Below are 14,304 nucleotides of genomic sequence, written 5' to 3'. Positions count from 1 at the left end.
ATCCTTAAATTAGTTTTTAATAAACTAATTCTAGATATTAAAAAAAGGTTGAAGATAACAGTTTTGAGCTTTTTTTTCAGCCCCAGAGTTCAAAAGGAGTTAATATGATAGCCATTGGTTGGTATTTTCACCTTGCCCTCATTTGATCAACATTTCATATGAAGAGAAGAAAATCTATAAATTCCTTTTCCAACCAAAATATCTAGTTCCAGAAAGGCAACTTCAATGCTTGCACATTCCAACTCGGCAATTAGCATTTTGATAAAAAGAATTCATCATACAATTTATAATCTCCTTTTCCTTGTCACCAAGAGCACTAAATGTGAATATTCTCAAAGCTATTGTGCTAAATGGCTACTGGAAATGGTATTTTATTGGTTTCACAGAGTTCTGATGGTAATCCTGTAATGTGAATTGGTTTGCCTTTTCCCAGCATTTTGCGATTTAAATTCTGGCCTTGCCATTTGATTCAAGGTGATTGGAGCCTATAACAATAGCATAGATTGCTCTGATAGCTTTGCAAATACAGATTGCTGGGGGGGGGGGGGAGAGAAGGAATGAAATAGTGTGATCCCACAATAAGCAGCAGTCACATTCTGATAATGGCTTCTTATCACATTTCAGACTGAAGTGGTTAGAAATATTGCTTTCTCATATTTTACAGGAAAGTAAAGGGTAATTTTATTTTTCTATTTTATTCTTGTCAAAATATCCTGTTGGAATGATAAATTGTCAAAAGTGAGATTACACTGAAAGAAGAGAGAACTATTAACCTTAACCAATACACTTTTAGAAAAATCTTTGTATTTCATAATGATAGGTGCTTTTTTCTTTCACAAATTTGCAGGAAATTGGAAGATATCTGCACTTGTCAGCATCTCATCTTTTTACAGAAAGCAAAGTATAAGGCATTTAGCACAGAAAAGATTACAGGTAGTCCTCAACTTACAACCAAAATCGAGCCCCAAATATATGTTACTAAATGAGACATTTGTTAGTGACTTTTATCATTTTTCTTGCCACATTTGTTACGGTATTTTCCGGCATGTAAGACAACTGGCCGTATAAGACAACCCCCGACTTTTGAGAAGATTTTCATGGGTTAAAAAGTTGTCTTATACGCCGGAAACCCTATACCATTTCAGATAAATGACGGTCCAGTCTCTTCTTAAAAACTTCCAGTGCTGGAGCATTCACCACTTCTGGAGGCAGGTTGTTCCACTGGTTAATTGTTTTAACAGTCAGGAAGTTTCTCCTTAGTTGTAGGTTGCTTCTCTCCTTGATTAGTTTCCATCGATTCCTTGTCTTGCCCTCAGGTGCTTTGGAAAATAGCTTCACTCCCTCTTCTTTGGGGCAGCCCCTGAGATATTGGAACACGACTATGTGGACTTCAACTCCCAGAATTCCTGGCTGGCTCAGGAATTCTGGGAGTTGAAGTCCACGATCCATAAAAGAACCAAGGTTGTCTAACCTTGACTAGACATACCCAATTCCAGCAACTGTTCTTTGTATGTTTCATCCTCCGGCTAAATCCGGCTGCAACACAAGCCCGATTCAGCCCCGTCTGATGCAGATGGTGCAAAGCCGCCCTTTGAAGCCCAAAGGGGCTTTTCCTTCCACCCACCCTTTGGAATACACGCAAGAGCTGCGTTCACACAATGCGCTCTTGCAGGCCAGACTCTGCAAATGGCATGCCAGAAGGCGCAACCACCGCAGGAACTCCGAGTCCCTGCCTTTCGGCAGCCTGCACGGCCAAGCATGAGAGCGCATTTGCAGACGGAGCAGCCGCCGCGTCTGGAGCCAAGCCCCGCCTGGGAGGCGGTCGGCCAGGCGGACCTGAAAGACGTGCTGGAGAGCCGGGCTTGGGGTGGCCATGCCAAGGCCGGCTGGCGAGGGCCGCTGCGTGGTCTGCGGGTGAGAGGGGCACCAGGCTGCCAAGTACCACTGTCCGGGCTGCCGGGAGAGATAGTGGGTAGCAGAGCGCGCTCTGCTTATGCTCAGATGCTGCTTGGGCGAGGGGGAGGGGCTTCCTGCCGCTCCCGGGGTCTGGCATTTGCAAGGGGGAGGGGAAGGGGCTTAGAGGCTCTTGAGGGTGGGAAGGGAGGGTCACATTGGAGGGGGGACTGGACTAAGGAGGCTTGAAGTTGCTTTGCAAGAACGGGGGCACTTGATTGATTTATGTACCTGTATTTTTCGGCATATAAGACGACAGGGCGTATAAGACGACCCCTGACTTTTGAGAAGATTTTCATGGGTTAAAAAGTCGTCTTATACACCAGAAAATACGGTAAGTAAATCACTGCAGTTGTTAAGCTAGTAACACAGTTGTTAAGTGAATCTGGCTTCCCTATTGACCTTTTTTGTCAGGAGGTTGCAAAAGGTGATCATATGATCCTAGGACACTCCAACCGTCATAAATATGAGTCAGTTCCCAAGCGTCTGAATTTTGATCACATGACCATGGGGATGCTACAATGGTCATAAGTGTGAAAAATAAGTCATAAGTCATTTTTTTTTCAGTGGCATTGTAACGTTGGTCACTAAACAAACTGTTGTAAGTCAAACACTACCTGTATTTAGAAATGCCATGTTCATTGCTGAATGAACCAAATTCAGCAGCTCAGTAACTGGATGGTTAAAGGACTTTTTCTACTAATATTCTAATGGAATGGCACCAGAATCAGGAAACAGAAAGGATTTTGATATGAGCAGCATATAATGTTATATAAGGCAATGAGAAATACTACAGTATTTCCCAAAAGTAAGACCTACCCCCAAAATAAGCCCTAGCTTGATTTTTGGGAGTGGGCCCAATATAAGCCCTACCCCCAACATAAGCCCTAATTTTGGGGCAAGGCACCTAAAAATCAAGCTAGGGCAGGGGTGGAGCTTACCAGCCAGGCCTCCCATGGATCGACACTTGCCTCGCTGATCCACTTCCTCTGCAACCAAAGAAACAGTTTCATTTTGCAGCTGAGAATGGAGCTCCAGCCTGCATTTTGTAGTCAAGAGGCCTTTCCGGAAGGTCTCTGCAGCTGAGAACGAAGCTATGGATTCAATCCGTAACTTGGTTCTTGGCTACAGAGGCCTTCTGGAAAGGCCTGTGAAATGCAGGCTAGAGCTCTATTTTCAATGCAGAATGAAGCTGCTCCTTTGGCCGCAGAAGTGGGCTGTCTGGGTGGGGCTGTTGGTGCTGCCACCATGAGGTGAGTGGAAGAGACACCCCCGACAATAAGAACTGGTGCCTCTTTTGGAAGGGAAAGAAAAAATAAGACCGGGTCTTTCCCTTCCAAAAGAGGGTCTTATTTTTGGGAAAACATGGTATATTGTACTGCCATAGTGTTTTCAATTGTTAATCTGTTCATTTTACATGGATGTAAAATGATCCCTTATTTTCACCATTGGCAATGTTTGTAATGACCAACAGCAAGAAGGAAATATACTTTCAGTTGACCGTATTTTATTTCAATTAGTTAATTATAATCATTTGGATGCTGCTTACTCTTTGCAATCAATTACTAAGTGACTTATAGTAATAATCAAGATCTGAAAATTCAAGTCGAAAGATAAGAGTATAAACAAAGTGTGCTAATCCCGGTGGTTAAAAAAAATGGCAGTTGGAAAATCACATTTAGTGCTTGGATCTGCACATGTACTATGCTAACACATTATGAAATTTTCTTGGGAAGAACTTGATCTGGGCGTAGAAACTATTCCAGATTGAGGTAGCAAGATTGAGGCGATTCTCCTGGCCCTCACCGCAGTTTCCTTCTTCTGGAAGTTGGGACTTTGATGGCGGATAAGCAGATTCCACCATCATGTGGTTCCACATATATTAAAAAGATCAATGAAGCTGGTTAACAGGTTGCCATGTGAACAGAAGTGCTTATCCATCCTACTCCACATATTTTCTACCTATATTTTACCCCAGTACTGAAATAGCTGTGGAATCTGGGTCCTTATGTGTGTGGGGGAAAAGTAAACAAGCAGAACAGAGTCCCAAAGTTCTGAATACATTGATTTTTTAAAATTACAATTTGTTTAGAATTTTTGTAATTCCTGCTTTGTATTAGAGCACAGATGCAAGATTTTATTGCAAAATACTGTAAAGTAATTCAAGAAAGATAAACTGTAAACAAGGAAAGTGCAAATATATTGGCTTAATAGTTTGTTTAGAAAATATTATGTTTAGTATATTTTTAAAGGACTAAGAAAATATTAAGATAACATTCTGCCCATCACTTGACTCCTTGACCCAAAATCTTTAAGGGAATTGAAGCTGATTCTCCACTCTGTCCTAGTCCTTGACTCCTAATTGTCAAACCCTTTTGACTTCCTCAGTGAAGTCTTCAATAATGTGACTATTTTTTATATTTGTTCTATTATACCAATTCTTTAATGGTGAGACATTCACAATCAGCTGCAATCGTTATGGCATAAGCTCCTTGACAAATTCAACCTCAGTTCTGTGAATTATTCCAGAGATACCATGCTATTGTTAATTCAGATTCCACTATTACATTGTATTTAATTTGACATGGGTGACCACATTTAAGATGATAAGATCAAAAGTATTATCATTACGTAATACTGTAAACCTGGAAAAAAACCTGCATAAAATGATAACTAACGGGATGGAACAATTCTGAGGAAGACTTACATTTGTTGGGCCATTTTATTTTGGACAAACAGTGACGTGGTAGTATATAAATATTCATATTTTAGAGAAAATGCATGATATTCTAGCAAGATAAAAGAAAATGCTTATTCGTATAGCTATAGAACTAGTCAACTAATGATGATATGTTAAATTACTTCAAAAAAGAATTAAAATAAGTTCATCTAAGGATAAAACTGTTAATGACTAGTAGCCACAGTGGTACTATATGATCTTTGAGATGCAATATGCACTTGTTTTGGCCACTATGGGAACAATTTCCAGGTGTGATTCAAGGTATGCTAATTACCAAATCCGTACACGGCACAGAATCTTGTTATTTGAGTCATCATCTAGCAGGAAATACGAATTGACAGGATTGGCATGCTTTCTCAATTAAACAGTATCATTTCTTGGGACGGAGGAGGTAGGCCTTTTCTCATGACATCTGTCCTCTGGAATTAAATTACCCCTTTAATCAGAGAGAGGCTCTTTCCGCAGGCTTGGACTAGGGCACGGGTGTCAAACTTCTGGCCTACAGGCCAGATGTCTCATGCTGAAACCATGCCCACCCCATTGCCGGCAACGGAAAAAAGTGATACGTCACAACACGTAACTTGACGTTGCGAGTTTGACACCCCTGGACTAGGGTGAATAGAGACCCTATGAGTTTTGTTGTTAGTCGAAGTCTCCATCTTGATCATTATCTCCTTACTGTATTTGTTTTGTTGGTTTGGTTTTGTAGTATTTTTGTTTTTGTTACTCTGTGAGCTGCCCAGAATAATTTTGAATTGAGTAGCACTTAAATTGAATAAATCAAATTAAATTAGACATGCTCTTTTTATGGTAAGTCAGTATCACAGGAAAATATAATTTTAAAAATTGATTTTAATTTTAATTTTGCAACATAACAAAACATTTAATAATATTTTTCATTTTGGAACAAGATTTTAATGGAAACAATTTCCAACTTGTACAAAATATATAAATAGTGCAATAAGGCTGCATTCCTACACACATGTACTTGCAAATATATCCATTATATCCAGTTGGACCTACTTCTGCATATCTGCACTTGTAGTGACATATGAAAAGATACATGTAATACAAGGCTTATCTTAAACATCACAGTACCAATTAAAAGAGCTAATGTCATCATATAGGTTTTAAGAATGACAATTATGTCTAATTAAAAATTCTGTAATTAACATTTAGCTAATTTCATTAGCTCCACTTCACAGTAAAACAAATACTATTCAAAATACAGCTAGGAATGTTACTTACACTTATTTTATGTGTACCTTTTTCATCTAAAACCTAGGTCTTTTGTGTATTTCCTAAAGACATTGATTATTAGGGCTAATAATAATAATAGACCTCAAGACCTTGATTATTAGGGCTATTTAGACTTGCATTGACAAGTTTCCCCCCCCCCACCCTCCAAGTAAACAGTTCCTTGGAACTGGCCAAAATGCTCCAAAGTTGGACAGCATCAATGAAAGTGGTGGAATTCAGCACATTCTGATTCTATCCATCCTGGAAGAGCTTTGGTACACACCAGGAAGACCTCTGGTAGGTTGCTTTGGTGTATCAGCAGTATTTAATAGTATTTAATGAAAGTACACTACAAGCTCTGCAGGAGAAGCCTATGAGGGGCTGCAAAGAAAAATAATGCAAAACAGTAAGTGTTAGAAAAGAACTGGCTATGTTGCTTCATGAGAGATGCTTTATCTGAACATTCATTGAAACTAAGGCATTCATTCAAATATTTAATTATATGGTTATTGTTAAAGGCCTACTTAACATTGTATGCAGTTTGTCTGTATATAATATTTACCTTCTTATCAAGTTACATAGAAACAGCTGTGATGTAATATTCAGAACTGAAAATTGAGCTCCAACACCAATTCACTGTAGCTCGTAGAAGGCAGGCAAGGGAATACTAATGTCATTTAATAGCAATATATACAGCTTTACTAGCTGATGTCAGGAAAATGTGGTTAATACCCCTGAATTATCTAGTTAGCATTTGCATGTAATTATCCAGATTTTTAGCATGACTAGGCAGTTCAAGGCTTCACAGTAGGTAGTGATGGTGATGGCCTGATTTAGAAGAGAGTAGTTAAATTCATCTGCTTTTCTCCAAATGAAGTGAAATCTGTTCTTAATTCCCTATTGCAGGGGTGTCAAGCTCGCAATGCCACGTGATGTGTCATGACATAGCGTGACTTTTTTGCCATTGCCGGCAACGGGGTGGGCATGGTTTTGCTATGATGCATCCGGCCTGTGGGCCGGCAGTTTGACACCCCTGCCCTATTGCATTGACTCCTGTTTCTAGTAGCCAGTAGTTACAGGATTATGTCTGTCTGCAAGTACATTTATTTATCTGAACAATTTATATGGCTCCCCATCTCACAGCAATGATTGGCAACATACAAATGTGCAACAACTTAAAATTTTAATTATCTGATTAAAAATGCTGTAATGGCAGCATTATATGCACATAGACATTTCACATTATAATAACTATGGCTCAACTGTTCAAATAATGCCCACTCTGACTACTAAATATTCCCCCATGATGTTGTGCTAGGAAAATAATGAATTAAGTCTTGTAAAATTGAAAAGAATTTTATGCTGAATTTTCCTAAATCACTGCATTGGAAATATTATATAAATGGACCCAGGTACCACAAATAACCACTGAATAGTTATTTTCAGCCATGCTTTATATAAATCCAGTTACCTTTAGTTTCATGTGATTAATAGCTATTTTAATTCAATCATGCTCATTACACACTATCACTAACTAACCCATTCAATCTATCTTGTTATTGAAGGAACATGAAATAGTAAAAAGTCCCGTGATTCAAATAGTGTACAGATCAGGATTAAAGTGTTCTCAACCTTAAATGCCAGTGCTCTTTTAATCAAGAGTTAAATGACAAGGAAAGTATAAAAAAAATACACTACTGATCTGTGAAATGCTTTGTATGATATACAGAGTGATGAGATTTCAAATGCTAAAATGAATTCTCAGTCTTATATGCATTTATATCACACCCAGAACTGATTACCTAGTTTACAGAAAGTATTTTACAGATCCAGGTATAAAAGTATTTCTCTTTGAAAACTTATAAGGATTACTGGGTTTTTTCCTTTCCTTTTCACTCCTTCTTCACTGCTCCAAATGTACCACTATTAAGCAGTGTAACTGAGATTGTGGTGATCCAAGTAAAAACTTGGTTTCATAATACTCCTTCAATACAGCACTACTAATTGACTGATTTTTCTAGTTGAACAAGCTTCCTATTGTCAGGTGTGCAGAGCTTCTATTCTAGTGCAAATTTGAAATCTGAAAAATATGAAATGCAAAAATAGCCTAACAACAACCACATTCTGCTAAATATTGTAGAGAAGTTTAAAGATCAAATATGCCTGCCATGTTTTAATGTACTCTCTATTAATACAGGATCATACAAGTAGGTTTATTTCATAGGGCTTTGGAAGCAGAATGTATTAATTTTTATATTGGTTCATTCTTACCAACACAGATTCAAATGATGCCCTTATGGAATGGCTTATTAGGATGAATACAGCTATAGTAATCTTTCTCTGCTCTAAAGACCGAGTATATTCTGATACCTAGATTTATACCATATTAATTTATTTCATAAGATAATAATCAAAAACAGTAGATGGCTTTGACAACCTCAGCAAACAAAAAGGGACAGTTTATAGTTAGAATTTATCTCTGAAGTGTCTAATTAAACACAAACAATGAAATGAAAACAAATACAAAGGTCTGGTATTAAAAAGCTAAAAAAAGAAAGGTTTATTAAGCAGCTATTAAGAGTAAAACTAAATGGAATTAAGTCAAAACCATCTGAATCTGGTTTTATTTTATTATAGCCACTATTTAGATTGCTTTAAAAGAGATAAAACAAGTTCATGGAAAACTAAATGATCAGAAATCACTTTCTGTGATGTTGATAAGTTAACTCCAGAAGCAGAAGCACCCTGCTTCTAAATAATAGGACTGGAGAGTGCTACGTCCCTCAGGATTCGGGCAGTCCATTGAGAGAAACACGATGAGGAACTAGATAGGTATTTTTTACATTATTATTGAAAAGCATAACCGATGCCTTGAAATTTCATACATGACATTTCCTTAATTCCCTAGTTTACAGTATTTCTTTTACTATTAAAACACAAGTTGAAGTGTATGGACAAAATCTACAAGTTTAAAGTTTATCTCGGTTGGGAATAAAACAGCGGGTTCAGTTAGGTTTTGTTGTGATTCAGGGTCAGCCTGTGGGTTCGGCAGTTGGGTCGGATGACTCAGAGGAGGAGGGGGGTGTTGAAGAGCTTGCTGATGAGAGCCCTCAGCCAGGCCCCTCCCATCTGGTCACGATGGAGACCCAGCTGTGTGAGCCTGACAGCGTGGATGAAGATGACCCACAGCTGGCCCTGTTCAAGGACGCCCGACGCAGGAGGCAGTCAATCAGGAGTAAACAGAGGAAGGCAATGGGGCACCTCGGAAGGAAGCAGAGAGAAGCCACGCCCTGAACTGTATAAAAGGGGAATGCGTGGAAGGGCTGGTTTGCTGAAGGCAACCGCTTGATTAGTTCCTGTTTCATAGCTCCTGTTTCATGGTTGGTGTCTTGTTTTGCTGTTTTATGTTAATAAATTTGGCAGGCTTAATTCCAGCCTCTTGCCGTTTGTAAAGGGGTTGTCCCTGCCTTTTCTGCAGGGCTGGTACAGAACAGGTTTGGGCATTACAAAATGGCCTTACAGTATTGTGTACAAGTTGCCTTTGAACAACTTTATGTATATGTTTAACCTGTGACTAGTCTCCAGGATCGTTTGAGAAGCCTTCTGAGTTTTATGCAACTTGTTTAACTTTGGGGCAAGAGAAATTTTTTGCATATGCACATTTCACAGTGAAACATCAGTATAGCTGTATGTTGACTACCATAAGTAGTTTGGATCAGCAGTGAATTTACTCACTTTGGTAAACCAATAAAGATAAGCAAGATGCCATGGTTTCAAAGAATGACAGAATACAAATGTGGAACTTGTGCTATGGAGGTTTTTTTCAGTATCATTTGTATAACTTCAGGGCACACATGGAGGCAATCTTAAATCATGAGGAGCAGAAAAATGTTGGGCTGAGCCTAGTTCACAAATTTTAAACCATGCTTGAAGATAAATATCCAGTTGCTGAAAGCTTTTACAAACAGAGTTGTTAGTCAAAGACAAATATAGCATTGCTTAATACCAAAACGTGTCTCTACCAACATTAAAACAAAATACCAGATCTTCTTTAATTATAGTTCTATTGTGACAAGATAGTTTTTTTAAAAAAAACACCCTTTTTTGTTGCTGAAGTATTATTGCACCACCAATGACTTATCCCATGAGACATCACAACTTCTAGCTGTCTTCTACAAAGTTCTCATTCTTTGACTTCTTCCTTCTGTTGTTCAAGTTCACTCAACAGATTTTTGCCCGGTACTCCTGCTTTTGTGGCAAACAAAATAGCAGCCTGCTTAAACCCTAGAGACTTCAGACTTCTGGCATAATCGGCAAATATTGCATGGATTAACTTCTGTGAAAGGCAGGTTAAGGAATACAAAAATGAGCAATCAGGTATCAGATTTCTGGATTACAATGGTTCAAGATGGCACCATGTTTAATCCTGCTGTTAGATCTGAAAATATTTAACACTGAAATGTTTCCAATTTAACACACTGCCTGATATCACTTAGATACTACAGACATAAAGGTTATCCTTTTTTTTTTCGTCTTTTAGACTGGAAAAAAAAGGTTTACAGGGCTTCCGGTTCTGCGCAGGTAGCGCACTGGCCGAGGTATCGAGATGATCTGATCCCTTATTTCTCTCTGTTTGGGGACCCTAAATGGGCCCAAAGCCACCCCAGAGAGGTGGCAAGAAAGGAGGGAAGCCCTGCCGATCCTGGGGAGATGGTGGTCAATCCAGGCGTCTGGGGAAAGCTCTCCAAAAACTGACAGAAGAAAGGCTAGCATCATTCGTGAGTCTAGCCCAAGCTACATGCAGCCGAAGTCAAAAAGTACTAAACTAAGCGTGATTGTAAACAGCGTGATTGTAAACTTACTGAACTGGGTAAGAATATTGATTTTCTCCCTTCTACCTGATTGATTTCCTGAGAAAAAAAAGAAAAAACCCCTGAAGCAAAAATCCTCCAAAAGTGAGGGGTGTGTGTATGTCTTTGTTCCACCCTCCTCTAAACGGAAGAGGCAAATTAGAGAAGCCAGTTGTCGTGACCTTGTAGACAATGTAGACTATCTACAAAGTGAGAACTACAAAACTTAGAAAAGATTGACCTTCCTGGATTATAAATACTTTTTAAATTGCGACTTTAAAGTGATTGGCAGAGAAAGGCCTTTCGGTCATTATGTAACATCAGAGATCTGCAGAAAGAACATACAAAAAAAAAATACTTACCAGGAGGAAATGTTCGTGCTATTACAATAAATGCAAATGACATTAACGTCAAACAATGAGGAAATTAAAAATGAATCTGAAAATTTAAATGAATGCATTCTCAATTTAATATAACAACAATCAAATAATCAGAAAACAAAAAAGGGAGAGATCATGTAAAGCAGACAACTGAATATAAGCTAGTGGAAACTCAAGCGGAGAAGGACTTAAGAAACATTGAACATTGAAAAGATAACTCTAAGATCACAAAGTAAATTTGAGGATAAGGAAAAGGTTTTGACAAAATGGATTGCTGAGCCATTGGGAGTACCACAAGAAATGGGGAGACAAGGGATGATGAGAGAAATCTTCAATGAAGATGAAGGGGCAAAATCTTTTTACAAAGACATGATGTTTGATTTGCCTACTATATCCACAACAACATTTACAAGATTATGGAAAGACTCTTTGATGCAACAGAATATATTGAATGGGAGAGATGCTGGGATAAAGTGAGAATTGAGGAATTAGATGATGGGGTGTATCAGAGGGAATATTTTAAAATTAAACACTTGTTTGAATATGGCTGAAGAAATTGATGAACTCTCTAAGTAAGATAGTATCTTTCCCCCCCCCCCCGATATGAGAACTATAAAAATGTGTGGGATTAACATAAAGGATGTTTTACATATTTAAATGTAATTGATTTTAGGAAAATTCAAATGGATAACTAAAAATGGGAAAAAATGTTTTGAATAGAGTTAAAAGATTAGATGATTGGATTTATTAAATGGAACATTTAAAGATTAAACATAGGTTTAATTATAGGTAAAAAGAATAGAAAGAATTTGGAAATAAGTGTATACTAGTTCAAGAGGGATACATATTTTAAATAGTGTATTGTTTTCTTTTTTTCTTCTCCTTTCTTCTCTTTTTTTTCTTTCTCTCTCTCACCTCTTTTCTTTTTCTATGTCTTTCATTTGTGTCTTTTTCTTACTTATTTTTTTAAGATATGAAAATAGATTTAAATACTTTAAGGTAATTAGTTTTGGGAAAATTTTAACCAGTAGAAATGTTTTGAACATTGCAGGGAAAATAAATTTAAATAAGAAGTGTAAACAGGATTTGTGACAAGGCAACCAAGATGACCAGATAGAAAAGAAGCATGATATTGATGAGATTATGATTGGTAGAAATTTCAGAAAAATCTTTATATTTAATTGTTACCTATCAAATTAATAAGAATTGTATTAATTTAGGTTGCAAAGAGAATATTATTGAAAGAAGAGAAAAGCAAGAAAAGTTATTATGTGGATTTTGGAATACAGAAATTAACCGTTAAATCCAGACAACATGCTGTTTACCAAATATCAAGATATTTATATTAAAAAAATCAATAAAATATATTTTAAAAAAATAAAAATAAAAAAACTTTACAGGCACAACACCTAATAAAGAATGCCACTATTGGTACATTTCAATGCTTGAATTTATGCATAATTTAAAAAAAGGATATTTGCATCTTCATTAACTTCAATAGTGCCATAATTAAGACAGGCCTCAATAAACAGTGCAGCTCGATCAAAATGCCTCATGCTATTGAAAACAAGAATAAATTATTGTGGAATAACACAAAAATTTTGTTATACAATTTTTTTTCACTATGCAGAAAGACTTTTTTCAGATATATACAACAGACACAATGGTACCTTTGATGCAAAATCACAAGTTCAGTCACAAAAATCTAAATAAGAATCAATAAAATATATGTGTTTCTATTCATAAAAGCCAATATATTACTACTTGAATATATTACGTATTTACTTGGAAAAATGTATGGTGAGAGACACAAAAGTTGGATCTCTTCCATTTTTTTTTCCCCCGGCTCCAAAGATGGCGGACGTGCTGGGGAGAGCTCCGTAAGCCCCCAACGGTAAGGCGCCCCCCCAGGAGCCCCCAGGGATGTCTCTGGACCCCTGTGGTGGGGTCAGAGACTTGGGCTATTGAGTTGGGCAATGTGCCGCCCGCTGCCCCCCCAGACCAGCTGTAGGGGCGCCGGGCCATCTCCGGCCCGCCCCCTGGGCCGTTGGCGGCCGTTGTGAGTGGGTACCAGCGTCCCCTCGGCCTGCCCTTGAAGAATCGCCGCAGCGGAACCGGCCCCTGAACAAATTGCCGCAGATCAGCTGTGCGGCGGAATCGGCCCCCTGAACAAAGCGCCGATCAGCTGTGCGGCGGAATTGGCCCTTGAACAGATCGCCGCAGATCAGCTGTGCGGCGGAATCGGCCCCTGAACAAAGCGCCAATCAGCTGTGCGGCGGAATCGGCCCTTGAACAGATCGCCGCAGATCAGCTGTGCGGCGGAATCGGCCCCCTGAACAAAGCGCCGATCAGCTGTGCGGCGGAATCGGCCCCTGAACAAAGCGCCGATCAGCTGTGCAGTGGAATCGGCCCTTGAACGTATCGCCGCGGATCAGCTGTGCGGCGGAATCGGCCATTAACAATTCGCCGCAGATCAGCTGTGCGGCGGAATCGATCTTGAACATATTGCCGCGGATCAGCTGCGCGGAGGAAGCGGCCCTTAACAAATCGCCGCAGATCAGCTGGGAATCGGCCCTAACAATTCACCGCAGATCAGCTGTGCAGCTGAATCGGCGCGGATCAGCTGTATGGCGGAAACGGCGGCAGCGAGGGCAAAGGCGTCGGTGACAGCTTCTCCGGCCCCCGATCGAGCCGCAGGCCAGCTGATCAGTGAAGACACCATCGACGATGATGGCGACGGCGGCAACATCGACAACAGCATCCCCGAGCTCCTGGGACGCGGCATGGTCCGCCTTCTTCGAGGCGCGTGGAACGGAGGCAGCGACATGGGACTCCGTACCTCTGGGAGGCCGAGCTCTGGACGGTCCCCAACCAACAGGGGCCTATGGAGCTGCGGCCCCGGTCGACCACTTTTTACCACGAACCTTCGACGGTAGCATTAATAGACGCGGCATGGCCTCTCCGGCCCGCACCCTGGGAGCCGACGGTGTCTCCGTGCCGATCCTCAACCAAAAAGACGCCACGATCCAGCTGATCAGTGGAGACAGCGGCGACTGGACCACCGAAGCCGTCATCACCTTGCCTCTACCAACTCTCAACCTCCCTGCCCACCCTCTCCCCACAGGACATGATGGGCCTGGGT

General features: G+C 39.7%; 1 protein-coding gene across 2 annotated transcripts in view; it reads right to left on the bottom strand.

The window, feature by feature from the left end:
• Positions 1-5,527: 5,527 nt before the first annotated feature.
• The window catches only part of WDR11 (WD repeat domain 11), a 59,832-nt gene continuing 51,055 nt past the window's right edge, over positions 5,528-14,304 (bottom strand). The window contains exons 28-30 of one of the 2 annotated variants that reach the window (XM_081329388.1): positions 12,640-12,719; positions 10,031-10,270; positions 5,528-6,313 (exon numbers count right to left, since the gene is read on the bottom strand). In XM_081329388.1, coding sequence (XP_081185514.1) covers positions 10,116-10,270; positions 12,640-12,719 — 235 coding nt within the window. In that variant the 3' untranslated portion in view covers positions 5,528-6,313; positions 10,031-10,115. The remainder of the gene's footprint in view (positions 6,314-10,030; positions 10,271-12,639; positions 12,720-14,304) is intronic. The other variant, XM_081329389.1, reaches the window with a different exon arrangement.

This window comes from Vipera berus (assembly GCF_964194415.1).
Source record: "Vipera berus genome assembly, chromosome: 5".
Classification (NCBI taxonomy): Eukaryota; Metazoa; Chordata; class Lepidosauria; order Squamata; family Viperidae; genus Vipera; species Vipera berus.
The sequence above is the reverse complement of the archived record's forward strand: the minus strand, read 5'-3'. Positions and strand labels throughout refer to the sequence as shown.